At 48.8% G+C, this 25,071-nt stretch overlaps 1 protein-coding gene across 6 annotated transcripts in view; it reads left to right on the plus strand.

Moving 5' to 3' along the window:
• Positions 1-24,254, plus strand: part of BRD4 (bromodomain containing 4) — a 192,192-nt gene extending 167,938 nt beyond the window's left edge. For all 6 annotated transcript variants that reach the window (XM_067544621.1, XM_067544620.1, XM_067544622.1 and 3 more), the window contains 8 exons: positions 216-516; positions 9,025-9,543; positions 12,316-12,428; positions 12,684-12,843; positions 13,080-13,210; positions 20,936-21,147; positions 22,225-22,459; positions 22,839-24,254. In XM_067544621.1, the coding sequence (XP_067400722.1) occupies positions 216-516; positions 9,025-9,543; positions 12,316-12,428; positions 12,684-12,843; positions 13,080-13,210; positions 20,936-21,147; positions 22,225-22,459; positions 22,839-22,907 (1,740 nt within the window). In that variant the 3' untranslated portion in view covers positions 22,908-24,254. The remainder of the gene's footprint in view (positions 1-215; positions 517-9,024; positions 9,544-12,315; positions 12,429-12,683; positions 12,844-13,079; positions 13,211-20,935; positions 21,148-22,224; positions 22,460-22,838) is intronic.
• The last annotated feature ends 817 nt before the right edge of the window (positions 24,255-25,071 follow it).

The following is a 25,071-nucleotide window of genomic DNA, read 5'->3' on the forward strand; positions in this document are numbered from 1 at the left end:
CCACCATAGAGGTTGAGCTGGGCCAGGCACACAGGCTGTTAAGAGAATAATACTCTTCTTGTTTAGATCTCCCTTTTAGATCAGGAGCTTACAGTCCCTCCATTTTTGTTATCTGGGATTGTTCTGAGCTGCCTCCCCACATAGTAGATGACAAAAGGCTGGAATTTTAAATGAGAAGGTGTTCAGATGATCTCATGAGTTTTTGTCTTCCCTAGCATCACCACCACCACCATCCACAGGTGGTGCAGCAGCAGATGCAACCACAGCAGCCACCGCCTCCACCGCCTGTCCCTCAACAAGCGCCGCCTCCGATGAAGTCCTCTCCCCCTCCTTTCGTACCTGCACAGGTCCCCATCATGGAGCATCCGCTCCCAGGGAACGTGTTTGACACTATCACACATTTCACCCAGCCCATCATGCATCTTCCTCAGCCAGAGATGCCACCCCATCTCCCCCAGCAGCCTGAGCATAGCACTCCTCCTCACTTAAACCAACATGCAGTGGTCTCTCCTCCAGGTAAGCACTTAATGGGCAATGCTGTGTGTCTAGAGCTCTCTTGGGATGGCATAGAGCAGTAGCCCTTCTTGGAGTAGATGCAGCTGTGTATTTAGGTGTATGCAGGCGCAGCACACCAGAGCAGGAGAAATTTGCCTAACAGTACCTATGGAGGGGTGGCACTCGTGCCTTGTGGCTACATGAGGCAGTGCTGCCCTGACGCTTCCTCACATCCTTCTTACCTCCTGTGGCTAGAGTCAGAAATCTGTGTGGTCTCAACCACTCGACTAGTTGAGTTTTTTCTCTTGTATATAGTCAGTAGGATCCTTAGTGTGTGTTCGAGTAGTGTGTGTTACCAGTCTGTTTCCCTGGTGATGTCCTCACTGGGGTTTAAACATTGCTTTCATGTGCAGAAGTGATTCCCAACAGCAATCCTCATGTGGTGCTTGAGGCCCATGTCAAGGAGCGGTGCGCGATAGGCTGATCATGTAAGAAAGTGACTCAGGTGGCCTGGAACCTTCTTCTGAAACAGCACCTGCTTCGGTCCCGAGGCCCTCAGTGGGTCAGAGATTGCCTTTGGGCTCCAGGAACACTGCCACTTCATGTTTCTCTCGACTGCACCGAGGAAAAGGTTGCTCCAGGCCCAGGGGTGACTCTTCAGAAAAAGTATGGAGCTGGTGCCTCAAACTCTTCCCCAGTACCTGGTAAGGAGGTGAGAAACACTGTACCACTGACTCTGGTTCCAGCCTTCGGGCGTCTATTGTGTCCGGTAGTGATGAGGAAGATGCTGGTACTGACTGTTTCCATGTTGGCAATGTACCAAGCAGCTACAGAGACCACCTCTGCCTTTCAGTCCTGACCTCTCCTTTGGTCCAGAACGTGGCCAAGGCTGCATCAACTGTAGCCCCTTCTATTGAACGAGGCACTAAACCCTTGGGTCTGTTGGTACCACACCCCAGTGTTCCCCTTCCACAAGTTGTGGAAGTAGGGCCAGTACTGGGATTAGTACAGGGGACCTCAGTATCAGGAATCTCCTCGGCACCTCTGCAGTCGGCATCTCAGATGCTTCCGTGGTGGCTTTCACTGCCCTTGATTTGACGTTGGTGTTGTCAGACACTCTGGTGCCACTGTTCACTTCAGGATTGACACCACTTCCAGCACTGGCATGCTTGGTATTGATGGTACCACTTCTATTGGCAGTGCTGCTTCCTGCCTCGTTCTGGGCAATAAATTAGTCAAACTGCCTACTTGCTCTTGCTGGTCTCACTCTGCCCTTATCTCCAAGATCCTGAGGCTCCATAGAGTCAGGGTTGTCATCCTCCCGCTCTCCATCACCCAACCAGCATCAAGAGCCACTCATGGACCGTTACAGCTACCAGGATTGGCTCAAATCTCGTGGACGGGATGGAGGTCACTGGTCCTGCACCTACTGGCCACCCAACACATTAACTATGTCAGTGGCCTCCAAGGAGTCCATGAGATGAGCCTCAGTCATGGAGGTCCGTCTCTTCATCTTGCTCAAAGGTGAGATTGCCGACCAGGTCTGTGGTGGTGACCATCAATCCACCGCAAGCCAAGGCACTGGGGGTCCGGAGTTGTCCCATCTCGGTTCATCATTCCTAGAACAGGATCTAGCTTTGGCTTAGTGAAGGGCCTTGTTTTCATCTCCGAATGATGCTATGCTGCCTGGCCCATCCTCCCTCTTGATACCAGATTTTAAGGTGTACAAAGACCTTTTTGCAGCATTTAGCTGCTTCCCTTGGTATCGAAGTGGAGTTCTTGCAAGAGAATCCCCACAAATTGATGGACCTTTTACAGCTTTGTGCCCCTAGGAGAGTCGCCTTCCCTATCAGCAATATACTCCTTGACCAGCTAAGGCCTCTGGAGCATCTAAGAGCACATGGAAAATCGCAATTTCATTCCCATGCAAGGATTTGAGGGATTTTACTCCCATCTGGCCCCAAATTCCCTAGTCATATCTGAGGTGAACGACCGTGCTTAGCAGGGCAGATTTAAGTTCACCCCCAAGAATTAGGGACTTCCTAAATAATTAGACCTTATGGGTAGGAAGATTTACATCATCTCTTCCTTACAGATGCAAATTGCCAACCAGCAAGCCTTGCTGTCCAAGTATGATTTTAACTGGACAGCTGTGTCAAAGTTCAAGTGCTTGCTCATGTCAATTCCACTCAGGTGTGTGCAGGGGCTTCTGGCTGAGAACAAGAGGCAGCACTCTGCCCTCAGCCGAGTTCCGACTTGACACCCAGCGCATCAGTGCAGCATGCACCGGCCTCTATAAGAGAGGCTATAGCATCGAAGAGGCACTTTGCACTGAAAGAGCCCGGCACCAGCATTCCCTGGCATCAAAGACATGGCACCGCTCCCATTCCCCAGTCCATAGAAGAAGCAGAAGAAATTGGCCAGGGCACGTTCTTCGACAGTGAAGCCTGCAGGGAAAGGGGAGACCAGAGTGCATCCCACACCAGGACACTCGGTGCCATCTCCACTGGGGCCAGCACCATCAACTTCGTCCCCACAAGGGGATACGTCAAGTCCAGTGATGTTGGACTCACCCGATAGGGAGAGCCATGTGGGGGAGCTACACTCTCCTTCGACCTCAGACACCTTCAAGATGGTGTGGGACCTTATAGCAATGACAGCTAAGTTGTCCCCTGGCAAAAGAGAGGAGCAGGAAGTAAGGCCTCTGGCACTGCAGACCATCGCAGTGCAGTCCAGACATAAGCTTGCTATGACACGGCACTGACTGTCCTCGCCTTGGCACTGCTCCCTGGACCTGTTCCACTCTGTTCCACCGTGGTCTGAGACACAGTTATCTGGTTCAGAGGCAGAGTCCTATGTGTCCAGGTGCAGCTGGAACTGGTTGCAGAGCACAACAAGAGGCAGGAGCAAGGACAAAACCCTCTTATGGGGCCATGGCAGGTGCTGCCAGAATGGCCCTTTTGGACTCCTTGGGATTATCAGGCATAGGGATCCTAATCTAGGAAGTCATACACTCTTGCCTCCTGCGCAAGGAGCTCAAGGCCTTTGACACCACTACTGTCCCCCCACAGTGCCAAGAGGGACGACAACCACAACATCCAGGGGAGAGTAGATCCTGGCACAGAACCCACTACCAAGAAGAACCACGGTACCAAGAGGGAGACGCCGGGGAACCACAGGACCCTGCAGAGCAGGAAGACCCAGTCCTCCCTAATGCGTCATCACCATCGTTCCCGGATGAGGCAGTGATGGGGACTGCAACTACTTCCCCGGTAGATAATAGAGCCCACCAACAGTTGCTGAGAAGGGTGGCAAAAAACCTAGGCCTCCAAGCTGAGGAGGTGTAAGAGTTGGAAGACGCAATGGTTGACATCTTGACTCCAGACGGCTTCTCGCAGGTGGCCCTTCCTTGGATTAAAACAATTCAAGCCCCCATTATGACACTGTGGCAGACTCTTGCATCCAGTGGCTAACAGGATAGAGTGCAAGTATTTCGTCCCATCCTCCAGACATGAGTATCTCTTTACACACCCACTGTCAGGGTTGCTGGTGGTGGCTGCAGCAAACAGTAAAGGGTGCCTTCTGTTCCTGTCTCTAACGCCCAAGTCCAAGGACTCGAAGAAGCTGGATTTCTTTGATAAAAAGGTGTACTCTACTGGAAGGCTCCAGCTTCGCATAGCCAACCTGAAGGTTATCCATAGCCATTATAATCTTAACTCCTGGTAGGCTATGACGAAATTCAAGGAGTTCCTTCCAGCTGACTCCAAACAGGCATTCACTGCAGTTGTTGAGTAGGGAAAGATCATGGCGAGAACATCACTGCAAGTGGCCTTGGATGCAACAGTTTCTACCACATGTACTAGGTCTTCAGTGATTGCAGTGAGGAGAGGTGTCTGGCCTCTCCCCAGAGATGCAGCAACCCATTCAGGACTTGCGGTAGCAAACTCAGGAGCAAACTGACTCCAAGTTGCACAGCCTGAAAGATTCTAGGGCTACTCTGAAATCCTTGGGCTTGCACACTCTGAGCATTTAGAGGAAACATTTTAAGGCTTGGCCTGCTGCTTGTTTTTACCAGTCCCAGAGGCAGGAGTATCCAGGAAGAAGGGCAGGAGCAATAGATGTAGAACACCTCAGCCTAACCAGGGCCGGAGCTTTGAAAGACAGCCGTTGAGCTCTAAGCAGTCATTCTGAAGGTGCACTCAAGGGCAACACACCAGTCCGCAGTCCGGATCCATCCCCATTTCCTCAATCGTCTGTCCCATTTCTGTCGTGCATGGATTTACATAATTTTGGACGCTTGGGTGTTGCACACGGTAGAAGTGAGATATTCTCTCCAATTTTCTTCCTTCCCACCCTCCTCCCTCCCTTCATTGTCCCTCTTTAGGGACCCCTCTCATGAGCAACTTCTTATACAAGAGGTACACGAGCTCCTGCGGATGGGAACTCTGTAGGATGTTCTTCTGGAGCTAAAGGGAAAGGGATTCTACTCCTAATATTTCCTAATCCCAAAGGCCAAGGGAGCTCTCGGACCCATTCTTGATCTGTGAAACCTCAACGAATTCATGAAGAAGATTAAGTTTTGTATCGTCTCTTTGGCCGCAGTCATTCCCTCCCTGAATCCTGGAGACTGGTATGCTGCTTTTGACCTAAAGGACGCCTACTTTCACATCTTGATAATTCCGTCTCACAAAGAAAGTTCCTCAGGTTTGTGGTAAACCACGTTCACCATCAGTTTACAGTCCTCCCATTCGCACTGTGAGCAGCCCCTCGAGTTTTCCCAAAGTGCATGGCAGTGGTAGTCGCCTTCCTGAAGAAGCATCAGGTGCAAGTGTTTCTGTATTTCGACAACTGGCTAGTCAGCATGCCGCTCCAAAGAACAAGTAGTAGAGCAAGTCACCCTGGTACAGTCAACCTTCAACAATCTGGGTCTTCAGCTAAACATGCCCAAATAAACATTATCCCCTACTCAGCCGATAAAGTTTATAGGGGCAGTCCTAGACTCGGTTCAGGCGAGGGCACTCCTGCTGATATCTCACTTCGAGGCTATGGGTTCCATCATAGAATCATAGAAGATTAGGGATGGAAGGGACCTCAGGAGATCTAGTCCAACCCCCTGCTTAAAGCAGAACCAACCCCAACTAAATCATCCCAGACAGGGCTTTGTCAAGCCGGGCCTTAAAAACCTCTACAGATGGAGATTCCACCATCTCCCTAGGTAGCCCTTTCCAGTGCTTCACCGCCCTCCTAGTGAAAAAGTTTTCCTAATATCCAACCTAGACCTCCCCTAGAGCACATGACTTACGAGGAGAGGCTGAGGGAAGTAGGCTTCTTTAGTCAGCAGAAGAAAAGAATGAGGGGGGATTTGGTAGTAGCCTTTAACTACCTGAAGAGGGGTTCCGGGGAGCATGGAGCTAGACTGTTTAAACGGTTAAACTTTTACATCCCTAGCTAAGACATCCTTGTAGTCCATGCTTGATGTCACGGACACCTCGGCCAGGCTGGTGGTCTCCATGGTCACCATGAGGAGGGCTTCCTGGCTGAGGAATTCGGGTATTGCTCCCAAAGTCCAGCCAAGCCACTGAGGATTTGGCTTCGATGGCCAAATACTGTTCTCAAACATCTTAGCGGAAGACCACTTTCAGTAGACAGTGCTTCCATTTGGCCTCTTCTATCCCCAAGGTTTTTTCCAAATGCATGGTTGTTGTTACAGCTTATCTCAGGAATATGAGAATTCACATCTTCCTGTATCTTAACAACTGGTTACTGAGGGGCAGATCCAGAGAGGAAGTTCTTTCTCATGTCACTACCACACTGTGGTTGCTCGACTGTCTGGGTCTAATCCTAAATACTGGAAAGTAAACCTTGTCTTCCACTCAAAATATCGAGTTCAGTGGCGTCTTGTTATATTCCACAACATCAAGAGCATTTCTGCTGACTATCTGTTTTCAGACAATTCACCATCTTTGCCTGTCTGCAATCTCAGCCTTCCATGACAGTTTGAACGTGCCTGAGACTCTTGGGCCACATGTTCGCTTGCACACAGATGGTCCAGTATGCAAGGTTGCGCCTCTGTCCCCTTCACATGTGCCTCATTTGATGTAGTATACCATCCTACTCTTTATTCTCTACACAGACTCGTTCGTCGTCCTCCACTGGTCCTAAATTCCTTGCAGTGGTGGTTGTGTCCACAGAACATTTGCCAAGGCACTCATTTTGTCCAGCCCTCACCAACTAAGTTGCTTGTTATCAACACCTCCCTGATGGATCAGGGGGTGCATGTAACACTAATCAGAGACTTAGTGATTCACATACTTACGGACAACACCACCTCGATATATTATGTGAACAAACATGCTCCAGGTTGCTCTGCCTAGAAGCATTCAGACTTGGCAGTTCTGCCTCGAGGAGAACATTGCTCCAATAACCATTGCTTGCCTGGGGTTCCAAATCATCTTGCAGACTATCTCAGTAGGTATTTTTCCCTAAGTCACAAATGGTTCCTGAAAACAAGTGTTCTCTGTGTCATCTTCACAGTTTGGGGCATTCTGATGATCAACCTGTTCACTACAAGGGACAGCTGAAAATGTTATCTATTCTGCTCTTGAGGGGGGCCTCAGTCGAGGCTCCTTGTCTTATGCTTTCCACCACAGTTGACAGTTGAGTATCCTGTACGCCTTTCCCCGATCCTGATCATCCCTCAGGTCATCCTCAAGATCGAGGTGGCCCAGGCCAACCTTATTCTCAGTGCCGCAATATGGCTGAGACAGTGCAGTTTTTCTTACCTTCTCATGCTTTCTTTTCATCCTCTCATGTGGCTTCCTCTCAATTTCAACCTGGTCGTTCAGAATCACTGCCGCGTCTTGCATCACATGCTTAGCTCCCTGCATCTCACAGGTCATGATTGCTGCATGCGTGAGTGAGGAGGAAGAGCAGTGTTCGGTTGCTGTCCAACAAATGCTGCTCAACAGGAGAAAGTTCTCTACCAGAATGGTCTACTCAGCAAAATGGAAGAGGTTTTTGGTATGGTTATTAGCCCGTGGAATCCAACCGACACTGGCTTCTATCCAGGACATTCCCTGCTATACCTTCAGTGAAGACCAGTCTTCTCCAGTGCCATAAAAACAAGATTCTTAAACGGGTATCTTCATCTACATCCTCCAGCCTGAGCCAGTTCCCTGGTGGGACCTAAATACAGTTGTGGCAGGTCTGTCCTCCATTCTATTCTCTATCATCTTGTCCCTTTCCGCTCTTGTCAGAAAACTGCTTTCCTGGTAGTGGTAACAGCCGCAAGAAGACTGAGTTGAGGCTCCAATGACAGAGCCTCCTTATACACAGTTCTCCAAAGACACGGTAACTTTACAACCACACCCAAAGTTTTTGTCTAACGTGGTCTCTGTTTCACTGGAGTCAGGCAGTACCTTCACCGGAGTTTTTTCCTAAGCTGCATTCTCTGGGGGAACTGCGTCTCCATATGTTAGATAATAGAATCATCGAATATTAGGGCTGGAAGGGACCTCAGGAGGTCATCTAGTCCAATGTTGGACAATGTCTGGCCTTATATCTGGACAGGACTAAACTGCTTCATGCCTCACCTCGTTTGTGTCATATGCAGATCGCATGAAGGGTCAAGTGGTCTCTTCACAGATGATCTCTAAATGGATAACATCCCACATTGATAGCATGTGAAATAGCCTCAGCTACACCCCCTCAGTGTGTGCAAGCTCATTGTATGAATTCCTTAGTGACATTTCCATATTAGACATTTGCAGGGCTGCTATGTGCTCATTGATACATACGTTCACGAATCATTACACCATAACCTTATCTTCCAGGTCAGAAGCAAGTTTTGGTAGAGCGATCCTGCAATCCTTGTTTGGGTAGACTGAGCCCCGCCTCCTTGTGAGGGTGGGTGCTGCCTGTGAGTCACCTAAGTGAATACACAGGTGCATCTACTTGAAACAGAAGAGTTACTTGGACTGATTTTTCGTGATGTGATACAGATGTGTATTCCACGACCCACTCTACATCCCCTCTGCATCTGGACCTTCGGTGCAAAGGAACTGAGGGGGGGTAGGAGTGGATGCCACCTCATGTAGCCAGGGGTGGGCTTATGGCCATGAGGTACAGGGGCAGCGCTCATACAGGTCCTGCGAGGCAAATTTCTCCAGCCCCAGTGCACTGGGCACTCACACACCTAAGTGGAATACACGTCTGCATCACATTTCAGAGCCACAGTTACAATAAGTAACTGTTTATTCCACAGCCCTGGGTTCCCTAGTTGGCACCACATAGTCCTGGGCCTTGCAAGTCTGGTGATAACTTGATGTGTTAGAGAAGGATAGACAGTCACATGATTAAGGAACAGAGTTAGATGCCATGAGATCTGGGCTATGCTCCATGGGTATTCTGTGTGGTATAATGGCAATCTTTTCTTCTATTGGGCATAGAAGGTCTAAAGCAGAACAACCTGCGCAGTTTTGCTGTAGGGAGTTGTGCTCATTCTTCTGTATTCCTGCTCTTCTTCCCCAGCTTTGCACAACGCTCTGCCTCAGCAGCCATCGAGACCCAGTAATCGAGCCGCAGCACTACCCCCTAAGCCTGCACGTCCTCCAGCAACGTCACCAGCCATAAGCCAGCAGCCTATGCTCCCCCAGCCGCCTTTGCCTCAGCCTCCCCAGGTCCTTCTGGAAGACGAGGAGCCTCCCACACCTCACCACAGCCTGCCTCTGAGCACCAGCCAGATGCAGCTCTACCTTCAACAGCTGCAGAAAGTGCAGCCGCAGACTCCTCTCCTCCCTTCAGTGAAGGTCCAGTCGCAGCCTCAGCCACCCCTTCAGCCTCCTGCTCATCCCTCAGTGCAGCAGCTGCAGCACCAGCAGCAGCAGAGGCCGATGCATATGCAGCCCATGCAGTTCCCTCCTCATATCCCTCAGCCTCAGCCCCCTCCACAGCAGCATCCACCCCCGCAGCAGCAGCCAGCTAAACCACAGCAAGTCATCCAGCATCACCCATCACCACGGCACCATAAGCCTGACCCCTACTCAACTGGTGAGTGCTGAAATTTCCCCTCTGAGTTCTTAACATCAGTGTAGCTAAAATTAGTAACAAATTGAGGGTGTTGGACACCTGGTTGGAATGTGATTGTTCCACAGTCTTCTGAGCTTTACAAATCCTGGTGGTGAGAGTTGGCATTGGGTTTGGAGCACAGACAGGCCATCAAGGAAGGTACTTAGTCTCTGAGGAATTCCTTGATATCTTGATTGTCTAGTGAGGACTCCAAGCTTTTCTCCTGGGAGCTTAAATCCCAGAGCAGGGGGAACCTATCTGTTGTAGGGCTCAAAGTTAGGAAACAGACTCTAACTGGCAGTGCTGTGCCCTTTAAGATTCATCCCAGCCCATTTCAGCGCTGAAGTCTAGCCTGTCCTGAAAACGGGGTACAGTTGGTGAGCTCCATCTAGAAAAGGGGCAGTTTGCTCCCTTTGGCAGGACATTTGGTTTGTTTTCATGGTAACAGCATAAATAGTCACCTTTCCAGAAGCAGATCAGGGTTCCTGATTCCATTTGGATTTAAAGTTCTCCTATGCTGTTGGCAGGCATGTTGTGAAGTTCTCCATGAAAAGATCAAAAATGCTTGACTGCCAGCGTAGTATCCAGTAAAAGTGGATAAACTGAAGTTAAGGAGGATGACTGTTGTGTATTGTTTACTAGCCAAGAACTTTTAAATTGTCCCTTGAGTAATTTGTCAGATTAGAAATAGAATCTGGTGACGGTCAAACTCTGGAAAGAGGCAGCATCTCAAGAATAGCTAGGCTAGCATTACAACATTTAAAATGTAGTTGTGCTAGCCCACAGCAAGTGATCAGATGGCAGGCACCCTTCCCAAAGTGCTTTCTTTGTGTAAATGACGCTCCTTTTGGTGTGTGCTTCAATGGAGGCGCAGCTGAAAAGGAAACAAATTTTCTTTCCTAGCTCCAAACAGAAAGCACATATAAATGCATGAATGGTTCTACCCAGATATCCTGGGTGGGTGGAAAGTCTCAAGCTAAGTGCTCAGACTGGTCCCTCGGCCCTCCTAGCTATGAGCAGGTGTTAAACCCTTCTAAGATTATTTGAGCTGATGGTAGTCTAGTCTCCTTCATAGTGCTCTTGATGAAGAATATTTTTCCTACCTGTTCTAACGAGCGGTGTTACAAGGTAATCATGCATAGGAAGATGGGTGTTCATTTCTTGTGTGTAGGACACATTTTTTTCTCGGTCTTAAAAATGTAGCATGATTTCTTGTTGCTTCTCCTTACCCATACGTTGTTTTGAAGATGTTAAGTAATGATTCCTGGCTGGTGGGTAGAGTGCAATTTTCAGAATGTGCTATTAATGTTTTCCTCCTATGCTAAACATTGAACTGTGTGTGTGTAGGAGAAATAAAAGGAATGTGTCAGTGGCCTTCAGCCATCATATTTCGGACTGTAACCTTCTCAGATGTCAATGGGTTGAGCAGGATTTTGATGGGAGAGGAGAGACCTCCAAAGAAAACCCAGGCATTGCAGAACGTGTTTATAGGTCATTGTTCTCTTTAGCACCAGAGCACTTTAGCACCCAGCGGGGTGCTGCTGAAGGTGCTGTCTTTCAAACTAAACCTAAAACTGGGGACCTGGATCACTTTGGTTTATTAAAGATCTCGAGTTAGGGGGGTGTTTGTCATGGTGCCTTGGTTAAATTCCAATTGGAATTACTACATCCTGCCTCTTTCAGCTCCCCCAACAGTTTTAAATGGATGCAGGATTCTTCCATTCCTGCCATAAACCATTATATAGGATTTGTGTGAGCTGTTACACCTACCCCAGAAAGCCATAACAATGGAGCGCAGACTAAGAAAAAACCCAAAAAACGGTACAGACAAGTGAAATTCAGTTGCTTCCACCCCAGCCCCAACACGATCTGCTGAGTACCTCTCTAAAGCATTAGTGTGTTGACTGAGTCCAACCAGAGCCTGAAAAAGGAAAGCTCACTTCCTTTGTAAATGTCAGTGAACAGCAAATTAAATGCATGTCCCCAGGTGCTCCTTCAGTCTTCTATGCCCTAAAGTGTATGTGTGATTCCTGAACAGAGAGCAAGAGAGACTCTTTGGGCACAGAAGTGTAAGGTGAGAGTTTTCACATAGTAAATGTTCAGTGATTCTCATCACAGAGCTATCTCAGTGGAAGAAATTGTGCAGGGGAGCCTACAAACTCTTTAAAATGTGAATGTGTCAATTTTGATGGAGTTTTTCTGTGCCCCAGAATGAAGTCCCTAGGTTTCATGGCCAAATCCAAAGGGAAGTCCAACAAAACCCTTTTCACTTTCCACCACCCAGCCACTGACTGCCCTTATGCATTGTGACATGTACCTGTGATCACCATGGTACTGGCCTCACGCCGGACAGTGAGAAGGCTGGTGGGAGGTTCCCCCATGTGAATACCACTCCATGCAAGTCTGGCCGGCTTATGGAGAACAATAAATAGATTCAGCTAGGTGTATGGCTGTGTGCTGGCTTGGATGACAGAGTCAAGTTGCTTCTAAATTAGTGCATGCCATGTGGCAGTGCAATCCATGTGACAACTGGAAGTACTGAGGGGTAGGACTCTACTGTGGATACTGCCAAACTGGTTTGGAGTCTTCCTATGTCTGTCTGGTTTGCCTGGGCTAAACTCAACCTGCAGACAGTGTCAGCCCTTTGGAGCAGTATGTTGCGGGTTCTGACTCAAGGACCAGTCCTCATCTTGGTTAATATGTGGGTAAGCAGTAGTGATGACAGGTTAACTGACTGGTGCTGAATTGTTCCAGGTCACTTGAGGGAAGCGCCTTCCCCTCTCATGATGCATTCCCCACAGATGCCCCAGTTCCAGGGTCTGGGCCACCAGTCACCACCTCAGCAAAATATCCAGCCGAAAAAACAGGTAAAGGAAGGCATAGCCTGAATGTGGGGTCCCAAAAGTCCTGCTCAGGGTTACCAACTTGTGTAGGTAGCTCGGGCACATGCCCAAAGCAGTGCACACTCCATGCGCATGCATTAGAAGCTAGGGCCAGCCCCATTGTGGGATCCTCTTGGTGGATTGTTCAGGATGCTACTGGCTCTGTGGATGTGGGGATGGACTTACATCAAGGAAGGTGTTTGGCTAGTGACTGACCATCTCAATGTGCTAATATGGCAGGAGCTGAGAACACCCTCTGTTGTGCAGTCCCAGCCCATGGTGGCGAAGGAAGAAAAGATGCATTCACCGGTCATCCGAAATGAAACATTCAGTCCTACGTTGCGGCAGGATCCTCCCAAGCATCCAGAGAGCATCAAACCCCCTGCACATATCCAGCAAAGTGAGTTGGAGCCCCTGCACTGTTAGTGTTGAATGTGTAGTTTGGTTATAACGTAGGCTAGTCTGTTTCCCTTTGAAGGCTGAGATAGAGAAATGGATTGCTGGTCGTGGTGAAAGCCTGAGCGTTTACATCAATGTCTATTGGCCTGTCCTCCACAATGGGGATGGAAGGGGCAAGATTCAGACACCTTGGCAGCCTGTAGGAATAGTCTCTTACTATGATTTCTGTTGTTGCAGGAACAGAAATGAAACCAATGGAGGGTGGGCGGCCTGTAATCAGACCCCCTGAGCAGAATGTACCACCACCTGGAGTACAGGACAAAGACAGACAAAAACAGGAACTGAAAACACCCGTCGCCCCTAAAAAGGTAACAATTCACCACACCTGGATGCAGTTGGTTTGGGGAAAGGGGCTGTTTAGTGCCTGGTCTGACCTGCCCACACTCCAGCACTTGGGCTATATTCTTTGTGGGAGTAGGGCACAGAAACTCTGAGATACTGAAAAAGCCCTTAAAAATTTGTAGGCCAAAGTTGTTGGGGTACCCCGGAGCAGACTTGGCCTCATGTCTTATTCCAGATTGAGCAGACCTGTCTCTTCATGCTGCAGTGGGGCTCACCAGAGGAAGCTAGCTTTAGTGCTCTCTCTCCCTGTTGCTGTGCCCTCCACTGGTTTCTGAGCTATGGGGATTAGTACTCAATATTCTGGATGCAAAATAAAATACCAGCTGAATAGCAGCAAAAGTCAAAACTCAATCAGTGTGATCTGCTGGGTCACTTAATGACATAAAGGAAAACTTTAACTGTACTGAACAAATAGACACTAGTGTGCAGCCCTGCATTAGGCCGTGGGAGGTGTGCTTGGTGTCTGATTACTTTGGGAATCAGCCTGGGTCCATTCCTAGGCCCTACCCTTCACATAGTTCAGGAAGGTGCTCATCTCTCCCTCTCACCACTGGTAACCATTTCAGTTGCCCCAGTTAGCGGAATATGCTGTCTGTTTTGGGTGCAGAAAGTGGATGCATGCTACTACCAGCAGAGGGCCATCCTGGCCTCCAGCAATGGTAGAGCAACTGTGTGCCATATAGCCAGTAAGCACAGTGCTATTTTAAACTACACTGAGACAAGGTAGGTGGGATTCTTTTATTGACCAACTTCTGTTGGTGGAAGGGATAAGCTTTCAAGTTCAGACTTCTTCCTTCCCCAGACTTGGAGAAGAGCTCTGTGTAGCTTGAAAGCTTGTATCTTCCACCAACCGAAGTTGGTCCAATAAAATGTTACCTCTCCTATCCTGGGACTGACATGGCTACAATAACACTGTTAATTAGCAAAAACAAGGCTTTGTAGCACTTCAAAGACTAACAAATTTAGTTAGCTTATGCCTGCAGAAACAAACGTGAGGCTCAGAAGGCAACTGCTTTCACCTCTGAGCCTCAGTGTCCCCATTTCTGAAATGATGAGATTACATCTGCCCTGTCCATTGCAGTGGAATGGGTTGTTTGTAAAGTGTTTTGAGATCTTTAGCTGAAGAGACGTGTGCAGCAGTGCTGTGAGATATGATTTATTCCCATTAGCAGGATGTAATGGCTGGCTGCTTGGGAGCTAAAAAATGATATTCCCATCAGTGTATCTTAACTCATATTTTTATGGGTGCTGGAATATCCTTGGGGTTCCCAGCTCAAGGATCAGTCCCTACAGTAAATAGTTCAGCTTCCCCTGAGAACTCTTGGGTCACAGAGTCTAGGGCGGAGGAAGGGCACTGTTATCTTTGCTGCTTCATGAAAGTTTGGGCCCAATTTTTTTAATGTTAACATGATTGTACAAGGGAATTTGGCACTGGTGAGTGAAAGGAGCCTGGCTGAGAGCCATGGGGATTGATGGCCTCTATTTGCAGACCAGGAACATCTGAGCACAGCAGGGCAAGCATCCCCCACCTGTCGCTGTGATGCAGAGAGGACTCCCTGTGTGTGGGAAGGGAACTCAGTCTCTGGCCCATTCAGACCTACACCTCTGACATCAATAAGGTGTGCAGATGTGGTGGCTTGACAAGATGGGCGCCATGAGCTGTAAAGTGAGATCACTGGCTCATGTCATGCATGCCACTGAATAGCGTTCAGATGGTAATATACCACCTTCTTCCAGTGATGGTCCCTATTTGTATTCCACTGAGAGGTTACACATGTGTACCATGCACCCAATGGTAGTGTACGTTGGTCTGCACATGCACCCTGGCTCACCTCGTGCTTCCAGTCTAGGTGACAAAGGGCAGGGCAGACCAATCATGTCTCCAGTTCCTTATCACTGCCATCTGGTGCAGGTCAAAACTTGCAGTGTCCTCCTCTCTGTTGCACCTTTAATTAAGATAGTTATACATAGTTTTACCAGTTTATTACTGATTTTATCACAGTTTTAGCACTTAGTTTAAATAGATTGGAGTTTGGTTTTTTTCTTCATCCAACATGCCCACACACCCCGTACCCGGGTGTGGGTACTGGACTATGCCCAGGACTTCAGGCATCAAACTCTATGCCTCCTGCCCACACTGCTTCTCTGTCAGTGACGTTCACCAGTGCTGTCTCCGCTGCATGGGGGAAGCTCACATCACATCCAGGTGCAGTATTTGCCAATCTTTCTCTAGCTGCACCTGAGAAAGTCAGGCACCCCACCTCCAGAAGCACCAGTTGGAGCTTGCCATGAAGCCTCATTCGGTCCCAAGCTGGCGAACTCCCCCGTACATCAGTGTGAATCAGTGAGGAGTGCGTCTCCCATTACCATGTTCAAAGCCAGTACCGGCAGGAAACTTCCTTTGACCCTATGGGACTAAGTCTTCCTTCTATCCAAAGGAAGTGGATGCTCCTTCCATAAGTTCAAGCCATGGGGATGGAACTCACACTAAGTCCTATAGGCACAAGAAGTCCCACAATCAGTGGAATCGAGCAGTTCTGAGCACCTGTCCAGTGGTGCCATCATCACTAGCCCCACACAAGACACAGGATCTTCCTAGTCTGGGAAAGTCCACAGTATCAGCTAAGGAGAGGGTACCTCTGACATTGGGGAGATCTGGAACCATATCTGAGCCCCAGGACATGTTCACCTTGCCAGACACAGTCACCCCGTCCAGCCAGCCCCTCCATCTCTAGAGAAATTATTTCCCTACCACGAGATATGCCCTGGTACAGGTCCTCTCACCATCCGCGCCGATGATCTAAACCCTTCTGGCTCTGATGGTACCGCCATTTGAACCAGAGTCCACCTTCTCTTCCTCTGACAAATCGAAACTGGGAGAGGAACCAGCTATGTCTTATTGCCCCTATGCCATGGGGGCCATCACAACCTTCCTTGGATCTGGCCTATTGGCTGTATTGGGGACCTTAGTCCGAGTACCCCCCTCCCTTGGAACTAGTCCAGTCCACAAGGGAACATTTGCCTGCCTCCCTCTTAAGGGATCCTTCAAGCAGATGCTTGGATCTGTTGGTAGAGGAGGTGCACCTCAGTCTGGTCCCAGCAGTGCCACAAGAACTGGCAAGATTTCCCTCTTCATCTCCGGATGAAGCAGTGACCGCAGAATCCCCTTTGCCTCTGAATGACTTCAGGCAATTTCTGGAACTGTTGTGCAGAGTCACAGGGGAACTCCAAATTCCACTGGAAGAAATCCAGGACCCCCAGCATAAGTTGCTTGACATCCTCCACAACTTGGGACCAGCCAGAATTGTGCTGCCTATTAATTAAGAAGGCTATTGTGGAACCTGCCAGGACAGTGTGGCATACCCCTCCCATATGCACAGCTACCCCAGAGGGGCCGAAAAGTGTTATGTTCCTGCTAAAGGGTCTGAGTTGCATTTTTTGGCACTCTTCTTCAAACACCCTAGTTGTTCAAGCGGTGACTGAATGAGCCAAGCAACAGCACTCTCCATCTACACCTGCTGATGAGGAGGACAAATGTTTGGACCTTTTGGGATGCAAGGTATTTTCCTCGGCTAGCCTTCAATTCAGGATCATGAACTATCAGGCATTACTAGCCAAGTACAGCTCCCTGAATTACACTTAGTTCCGGGAATTTACTAATAGCCTGCCACAACATGACCCGACTTGTTTTCAGGCGCTTAATGAGGAAGGGAGGCTGGTAGCCAAAACAGCCCTCCAGGCAGAAGCTGATACCTCTTGCAGGTCCCTGGCTATAGCCATAGGTATTAGTACGGCATCTTGGCTCCATTTCTCTGATTTCCCGAGGGAAGTACAGAACACTGTTGAAGACCTTCCTTCGATGAATCCCATCTTTTAAACCAAAAGACTGATGAATCGCTGCATTCTATCAAGGACTCCAGAGCCACCATTCACTCCTGCCCCTGAAGTACAAATTCCTTCTCCCACCATCCACCCAATGCTAGAAGTTCCCCTATTTCTGGCTTTAGAGACTTTCTGAGCCCCCGAGGAAGCTCCAAAAGACTCAGCAGTCTCTGCCCCCGGGGTCCCATTTTCAAGTTTCAACCTCGCAGCTACAACCTCCAACCAAGAGGTATTTCTGAGGCGACCCCAAAAGCCGCCAACCACTGTGTCTGCCACCTCACAGCCACACTATACCCCCTTCCTTTTGGGGTTGTTTAGCACTTTTTTCTCATGCTTGGAGTGTAATGATTATAGACCAGTGGGCGTTGAACGTCATCCCCCATGCCTATATGATCAAATTCATCATGCTACCTCCTCCAAGACTGCCCTCCCTGTCCCTCTTCAGGGACCATTCTCATGACAGCATCCTCACCCAAGTGATGAACTCCTTATTACAGTGGGGAGCATTAGAACGTATTCCCCCAGAATACCAGGAAACAGGGTTTTACTCGTCTGTCTTCCTGATACCAAAGGAGAAAGGCAGGTGGAGACCAATCCTTGATCTCCGACATCTCAGTCACAAGCTCAAGTTCTGTACAGTCATGCTAGCAGCAATTATCCCATCCATAGAAAAAGCCATGTGGTTTACAGTTCTCTTATGATGGTCGCTTATTTTCACATTGATATCTATCCAGTCCACAGATGTTTCCTGAGATTCACAGTGGGCATCCACCATTTCCAGTACAGGGTGCTCCCCTTCAGAAATAACCACTGTTCCCAGAATCTTCATCAGAGTGGCCTATGTCTGATGTTTTGGGGGCTTCATGTTTCCATATGTCGGTGACTGACTTCTAGCTGCATGATCCAGGCAAGAAGCCCAAGCATCAGCCATCAGGTTGCTCAACCTCCTTTCATCACTTGGAGTCAATGTCGAGAAATCAATCCTAGATCACACGCAGTCTCTGGACTTAGTAGGGGCTGCGATTGGTTCAGTCACAGCATGGGCCTACATACTGAAAGACGGGTTCCAGACAGTGAGCGACATCATAACTTGCATTGTAAGCAGTCCTTATGTATCAGCCAGGTCTTGCCTGTCCCTCCTGAGCCACATGGCTTCATGTGCATATGTGACCCCCTTTTGCATGACTCCACCTTTGCTGCCTTCAGATGTGGCTCCAGTCCATTTACTCACCACGCCGTCACTCCGTGGATTTCATGCTGACAGTCCCTGCCAACGTACTGTCATCCTTCCAATGGTGGCCAGACCCACATTGTGTATGTGTGGGTGTTCCCTCCCTTCCTCCCTGGGCAAGATGATCATGACTGATGCATTTCTGGTAGGCTGGGGAGCCCGTATGGACAGGCACATGACACAGGGCACATAGTTTCCCCGACAATACAGGATGCACGCTAATATCCTGGAACGCTGAGCTATAGGAAAGGTATGTCAATCTTTTCTTCCATTCATTCACTCTCATCATGTCAGACAACACCACCACTATTTTCTATATTAACAAACAGGAATGGGATCAATCGCGCTGCATAGACGCAGTCAATCTCTGGAATTGGTGCATCGATCACCAGATCCTCTTGTCTGCAGCCTATCTTCCAGGGACACCGAATGTATTCTCTGACTCACTCAACAGATGTTTTGTGATTGGCCACAAGTGTGAATGTCATGATTCAGTAATACACGACATCTTCACCTGATGGGGGACCCTGACCAGAGATCTGTTCGCTTCACAAACAAAGAGCAAATGTGCCACATACTGCTCCAGAGGAGGCCTCGGTCACCACCCTCAGGATGCTCTCCTACTCTCCTGGTAAGACCAAATCAATTACGCCTTCCCTCTTTTATTGCTCCTGCCTGAAATACTGCACAAGATCCAGCGAGACGGAACGACGGTGATCTGATTGCCCCTCGGTGGCCCAGACAATTCTGATTTCCCAATCTCCTCTGCATGTCATCCCATCCACCAATTCCCATCCACACATTTCCCGATCTGCCAACCCAGTACAACAGTGAGATGAGGCATCCTAGTCCACATATGCTCCACCTCAGAGTAGGTATTTGGATGGGCATCTGCTCTATAATGCACATGCTCTCTGGCTGTGCAAGACATGCTCTCCCAACAGCAGGAAGGACTCCCCTAGGTGATGTTACCGAGCCAAATGGAAACATTTCTCATCTTGGATCCAACAAAAAGGACTTCTGCCTGAATTGGCAAGGATCCCCCGATCCTGGATTACATTCTGTCCTTGAAGTCATCAGGTTTCACCCTCAACTTTTGAGTCTACTTGGCAGCGATTAGCGTGTTCCACCCTCCAGTGGAAGGTTACATCGTCTTTACACACCCACTAACGCCTAGGTTTTGGAAAGACCTCATCACAGTTTTTCCATCTGTCCAAACGATCACATCCCAATAGGACCTGAATCTAATTCTCTCTATGCTAATGAAACCACCCTTTGAACCATTAGCATTGTGCTCCATGTCCCTCCTTTCCATGAGAGTCGCCTGCCTTGTTGCTATCACTTCCGTGAGAAGGGTCGGTGAACTTGAAGCTATGATGATGGACCCGCCTTTCACAGTGTTCCACAAAGATAGTCTCCCCCTACGTCTACAGCCCAGATTTTTACCAAAGGTCATTTCCCAGTTTCACATCATTCAGTCCATTAACTTACTTGTTTTCTTTCTGAAATCACATGCATCTGCAGAGGAACGTCGATTCCATTCCCTGGACGTCTGACGAGCTCTGGACTTCTGCCTGCAGGGAACAAAACCAGTTAGGAACAAAATCAGTCAGGAAGTTCCCTAGGTTGTTTGTTGCAGAAGCAGAAAGACTCGGAGGACAAACCATCTCCACCCAGAGGCTCTCTAAAGGGATTTTGGGTTGCATTACACTCTGCTACCAACTGTCTGGCATACCTCCACTCACGGGGTACAGGCTCACTCGACAAGAGCTCAGACTTCGACAATGGCCTCCCTTCAGGACATGCCAGTTATGGACATATGTAGAGCAGCCATTTTGAATTTGAGACCTTTGCAGCGCACTACACCTTAGTACAGGACTCATTGGCAGATGCCTCCTTCAGTATGGCAGTTCTCCACACGACCCCCATCCTCATCCTCCTCTAACCTAGGTACTGCTTGTTAATCACCCTCAGAGGAATACAGATCATCCCTCGAAGAAGAGGTTACTTATCTGTAATTGGAGGTTATTTGAGATGTGTGTTGTCCCTATCTGTATTCCACTTCCTGCCCTCCTTCCTCTCTGCTATGGATCTGTCTGATTTGCAGTGGAAAAAGAATTAGAGATGCTGTCGGTCTGCCCCACCTTTTATCACCTTAGCTGGAAGCATGCACGGACCAACAGACATTACTTCCAAATTCTCTTGACTTGAGGCCCATGGTTTGCATGTGTAACCCTCAGTGGAATCCAGATAGGGATCACACATCTCAAAGAACCTCGTTACAGGTAAGTAACCTCCTCTTTCAGTAGCTGTCATTCTGGATTGAAACAGGTCACAAGTGCTGGAGGCTGTGGGTCCCCCCTTTCTGTGGTCTCTTACTATGTCTCTGTGAATTCAACCATAATGCCTAGCACTAAGTCTCCTGCCAGACTCATGCTCCTATGTGCTGTTAACATTAGCTGGGGGCTTTGCCTGCTGACTATGGCCCAGTTTCCTATGTGCTGTTAACATTAGCTGGGGGCTTTGCCTGCTAACTATGGCCCAGTTTCTCTCTAATGTTGCCGCCTTGACTTCATAGGATCTGAAAATAAAGAACATGGGCTCGTGGGCAAGCTTGGTCCAGAAACCCCCCACCACTCCATCCTCCACAGCAAAGTCCTCCAGCGACAGCTTTGAGCATTTCAAGAGGGCAGCGCGGGAGAAGGAGGAGCGGGAGAAGGCACTCAAAGCTCAGGCAGAACAGGTGGAAAAGGAGAAGGAGCGACTGAGGCGGGAGCAGGAGAGGATGAGGTGAGAGGCCTGCACATCTGTATCTTGATGTTCCTAAAGCTCGTCTCTCCATGATACCAGGGTGCTGTGTGTGGGGTGGGAATGGGGCTGTATCCAGGTGGACAGTCACTTCTCCATCCTGCTCTTTGCTTCACTCGGCAGCATGGTGCCTTGGAGCCACTGCCTCATTCTTTGGGAAAAGACGGGTTTTGCAGCATGGTCAACCAGAAAAGGGTGAGGGTGGGGCTGTTCCCACTGCCCTTTTGAGGGGTAAACCAGACATGGCCCTATTGTCCAGGCTGCCTTTTCTCTAGCTCCTTACACACTTACACACTGCAGTGCAGGCACTCTGTACATACTCACAGTGTGTGTCCATGGTGGGCTCAAGAAGAGATGGTCTCCATGCCCACTCAGGAGCCAGTGCAAATTGTAGCGCTCCAGTGTCATACTCTGTTCACGGTTCATACGGTTTAGGTACCTGGCTGTGCTGCTGGGTAACAGCTGCTGGTTCCTCCTTCTCAAGCTGACTAATACCACAGTTACGCAAGAAGCAACATGAGCAAGAATCTCTCAGTGCTAAGCACTTTCCATAGCACAGTGTGGAGTGTCACGACTATGCAACGTACTCCACAGTGAGAAACCCCTTAGACACCCATTCTCCAGCTGGGATCCCCAGGGAGTGCTTCCTGGGAGAGGTGGCTGGACGTGATGCTGGCTGCTCTTCCTTGTTTCCAGCTGCTATCTTGCATTAAAAAATGCAACACGTTGAGTCCTTTCCTCAGGTGACTTCACAGGTGATTGCTGGAGTTGCCGCAGGAAGGTTATGGAATCACAATGGAGAAGGGAGGAATCCATGAGATGCTCTAAGATACAGGTCACATTAGGAACAAGTTTGAATCAGCCAAATCTGAGACATCTCTTCCCTCTCTAGGATGGTGTTTTCTCAAATAGTTCTTCATCACAGCAATGATGAGCCAGCCCAGGGTGTGGAAGAAGGGACCCTGCAGAACCCCTAGAGAGCTGTATTAGAAACTGCCATGCCTTACGGGTGTGCACAAAGCACCCCACCATTCTAATGTTGCTCTTGGGTCTTGGCAGGAGTCGTGATGATGAGGATGCCCTGGAGCAAGCACGCAGAGTTCAGGAAGAAGTCCGGAGACGCCAGGAGCAGCAGCAACAGCAGCAGCAACAGCAGCAGCAGCAGCAGCAGGTGTCAGCTGCAGCCTCTGCGCCCCAAGCACAGAGCTCTCAGCCACAGTCCTCTCAGTCCATGCTGGATCAACAGCGAGAGATGGCCAGAAAACGGGAGCAGGAGCGAAGGCGCAGGGAGGCGGTGAGTGGGGAAGGGGATATGGGAGGGCAGATGTTCAGGTAGTGAGCTCAGTGGCAGAGCATCACTCTGCATTTAGTTTGATAGTCCTAGAGCATGCTGGGTTTATGTCCAGGGGTTACAAGCAGGCCACAGTGCTTTCGCTGGGATGTTGATGCCTGGGTGAACTGAGTGGAGACTCCCAACTTCAGCAGATTGGCAGACAGCCGTGCTAGGAGACTTGGGTCCAGTTCTATAGGGCAAAAGAGCTAGATTTGATTCTACCAGTAAAAAGTTTAGGTAGCCCAGCAAACTCCTGGTCAAGTGCAGCACCCCATCCTGCGAGTGTTCCCAGGGCAATTCCACAACCTTTGTAATTCTCCTGTCTCCTCTCCCCCTTCAGATGGCAGCTACGATCGACATGAATTTCCAGAGCGATTTGTTGGCAATATTCGAAGAGAATCTTTTCTAATAGCGCCTGGTTTTCTTCTCCTGACTCTTTAATTTCCCGGCGAATCTTTGACTCTCCATAGTGTTAACGGCGGCTGGGAGGGGGAACGTTCCTGCAGCCCTTCTGCATGTGTGACCGTTGCGGATCTTTCAGTCAAGGCCTCAGAAGGATCAGCAGAGTCTGCCTTACAGTTTATCTTTTGCCCCCCTTCACACACTGAAGAAAGACCGACCAAGACAAGCCAACTACGTACTAGGTTTGATTGGACATGCAGCTGCTGGGAAGGGTGCCCTGATCACTCAACATTCTCTATGCCAAACTTATTCACAGTATATCCAGGACTTCATGTTCTTCACACCTTTTCTATCCATAAGGGTTCTCAGTTACAGAATGTCTATGAATAAACAATGCTGTGTCACGACAGCACGAGATGCTCTTCACTGAGAGGCTGCATATGGGAGAATCCTGGCAAGAATGGGAGACCTGGGGTCCAGCTGGGAAAATACACAAGCTGTATCTGGTCCTTTCATCACTGGCTTTGCCTTTAACTTAATTTCCCACAAGCCTTTAGCTGGGAGCCATTCTCTGTAAGTGTTCGCTTGTGAAAAAGGGAATAGTACAGTGGAGGTGTCAAGTGTAACTGGCCATTTGAGTGAGGTTTTTGTTTTAGCATTGTGTGGAGGTCCGGGAACTGGAGCTAGACTACCAACCAAAGTCAGTTTCTTTCAGTCTGTTTTTTTTCCTCCAGGCAGTTTGGCACTGCTCAACTCTTGACTGGGTATTAATTGTCTCTTCGTTATAGAGTGGAGTGGGGAAACCAATAACACCAGGGGAAGCTACCCACCCTGTCACTAGTGTTTGACCGTGGCTGTATTGTATAGTGACTATAGTTGGCATATATTTGTTTGAGGTTTTTGGTGAGCCAAAAACTCGGTGTAAAGACACTGCTTCTATTTTGCTCAGTTTCAAACTTTTAGTCTATATTTTTAACTGTAAAACCAGAAAGCTGCATTTTGGGTTTTTTTAAATGTCATAAAATATAGTTTAAAAAGAAGTTTTTATACCTAAAAAGAGTGGCTGAGAGGAGGGCAGGTGGAGGCGGCAGTTTTGAAAAGGCTCCTTCCACCACCTGTCAAATCTCACTCGCTAGCAAGGGCGCTTTCCCACGCGCCTTCAGTGTATGTTCTTTTAATTTTATTCTTTGAACTGTTAAAACGTTATGTGCCATAAATACCCACTATACAGTACAATACTGGTATGTCAGTATTGGGCAAGCGCTGGAGTCATTGATTGGTTTTACTTTAATACAGTAAATATGCATTTGGTCTGTACTGATCATGGAATAAACTCATCTCTTTTTTTTTAAAAGCTGGTGTCGTACTGACATTTCTTTGAATCCTGCTTGTGATGAAGTTGTTTAAAAGGGTGAGGTTTGTTTAGGAAAGCCTGTCCCTATCTCCTGACTGTGCTCTAGGGGAAAGGAAGGCATTTGCATGCTCCTGTCCCCATCCTGGGGGGGAAGCTTGTCCCAGGTAGCCCGTGTGCATCCTCCCTCCTAAGCGAGGGCCAGGAGAGTTGCCATGCTAGAGCAACACGGTCCTGGGCAAGGTGTAGTGAGGCTGGTCTTACGTGAAGGCTTCATCCTGCTATCAGCCCCTCTCTCTCTCACCCAGAGGTTGCCTCAGGACACCAAGCTGACACCCACAGTGTCTCAAACAGCTAGCTAGTCTAAAACCCTTTCCAGTTTCTGAGATTGTGATACAGACGTAGCGGATGCTATGTAAAGTAAGCACAAGAGCCTGCCTAACTCCAGAGGTGACACTTGTCCCACTGAGCAAGCACTGGGATTCTCCAAGCCTTGGCCAAGCTATTCATTCTGAGAGTTCATGGCTTCCATTGATACTTGCTTTCTGAGGTTTGGATGGGAGGGGGGATTATTCATGGGATGGAAGGAGGAGCGTGGACAATGGGGTGGAATGGTCTTGTCTTCACATTCCAGACCCAGGTCAGTGTGAGAACTGGGTGCAGCTATCCCCAGGAGGATCCAGTCAGGACAGGAGACAGATTAGATGGCACTAGTGTGGATAAATAAACTCCACTTTGCTGCTGTCTCAGTGACCAAGCAAGTGTTGAAATAGCAGCCTCAGGTGGTAGAATTTGACTGTCTGCCATAAGCTGACTTCAG

This window comes from Emydura macquarii, unplaced genomic scaffold (assembly GCF_026122565.2).
Source record: "Emydura macquarii macquarii isolate MOO-44397 ecotype Brisbane River unplaced genomic scaffold, CSIRO-AGI_Emac_v2 contig_1002, whole genome shotgun sequence".
Lineage (NCBI taxonomy): Eukaryota > Metazoa > Chordata > Testudines > Chelidae > Emydura > Emydura macquarii.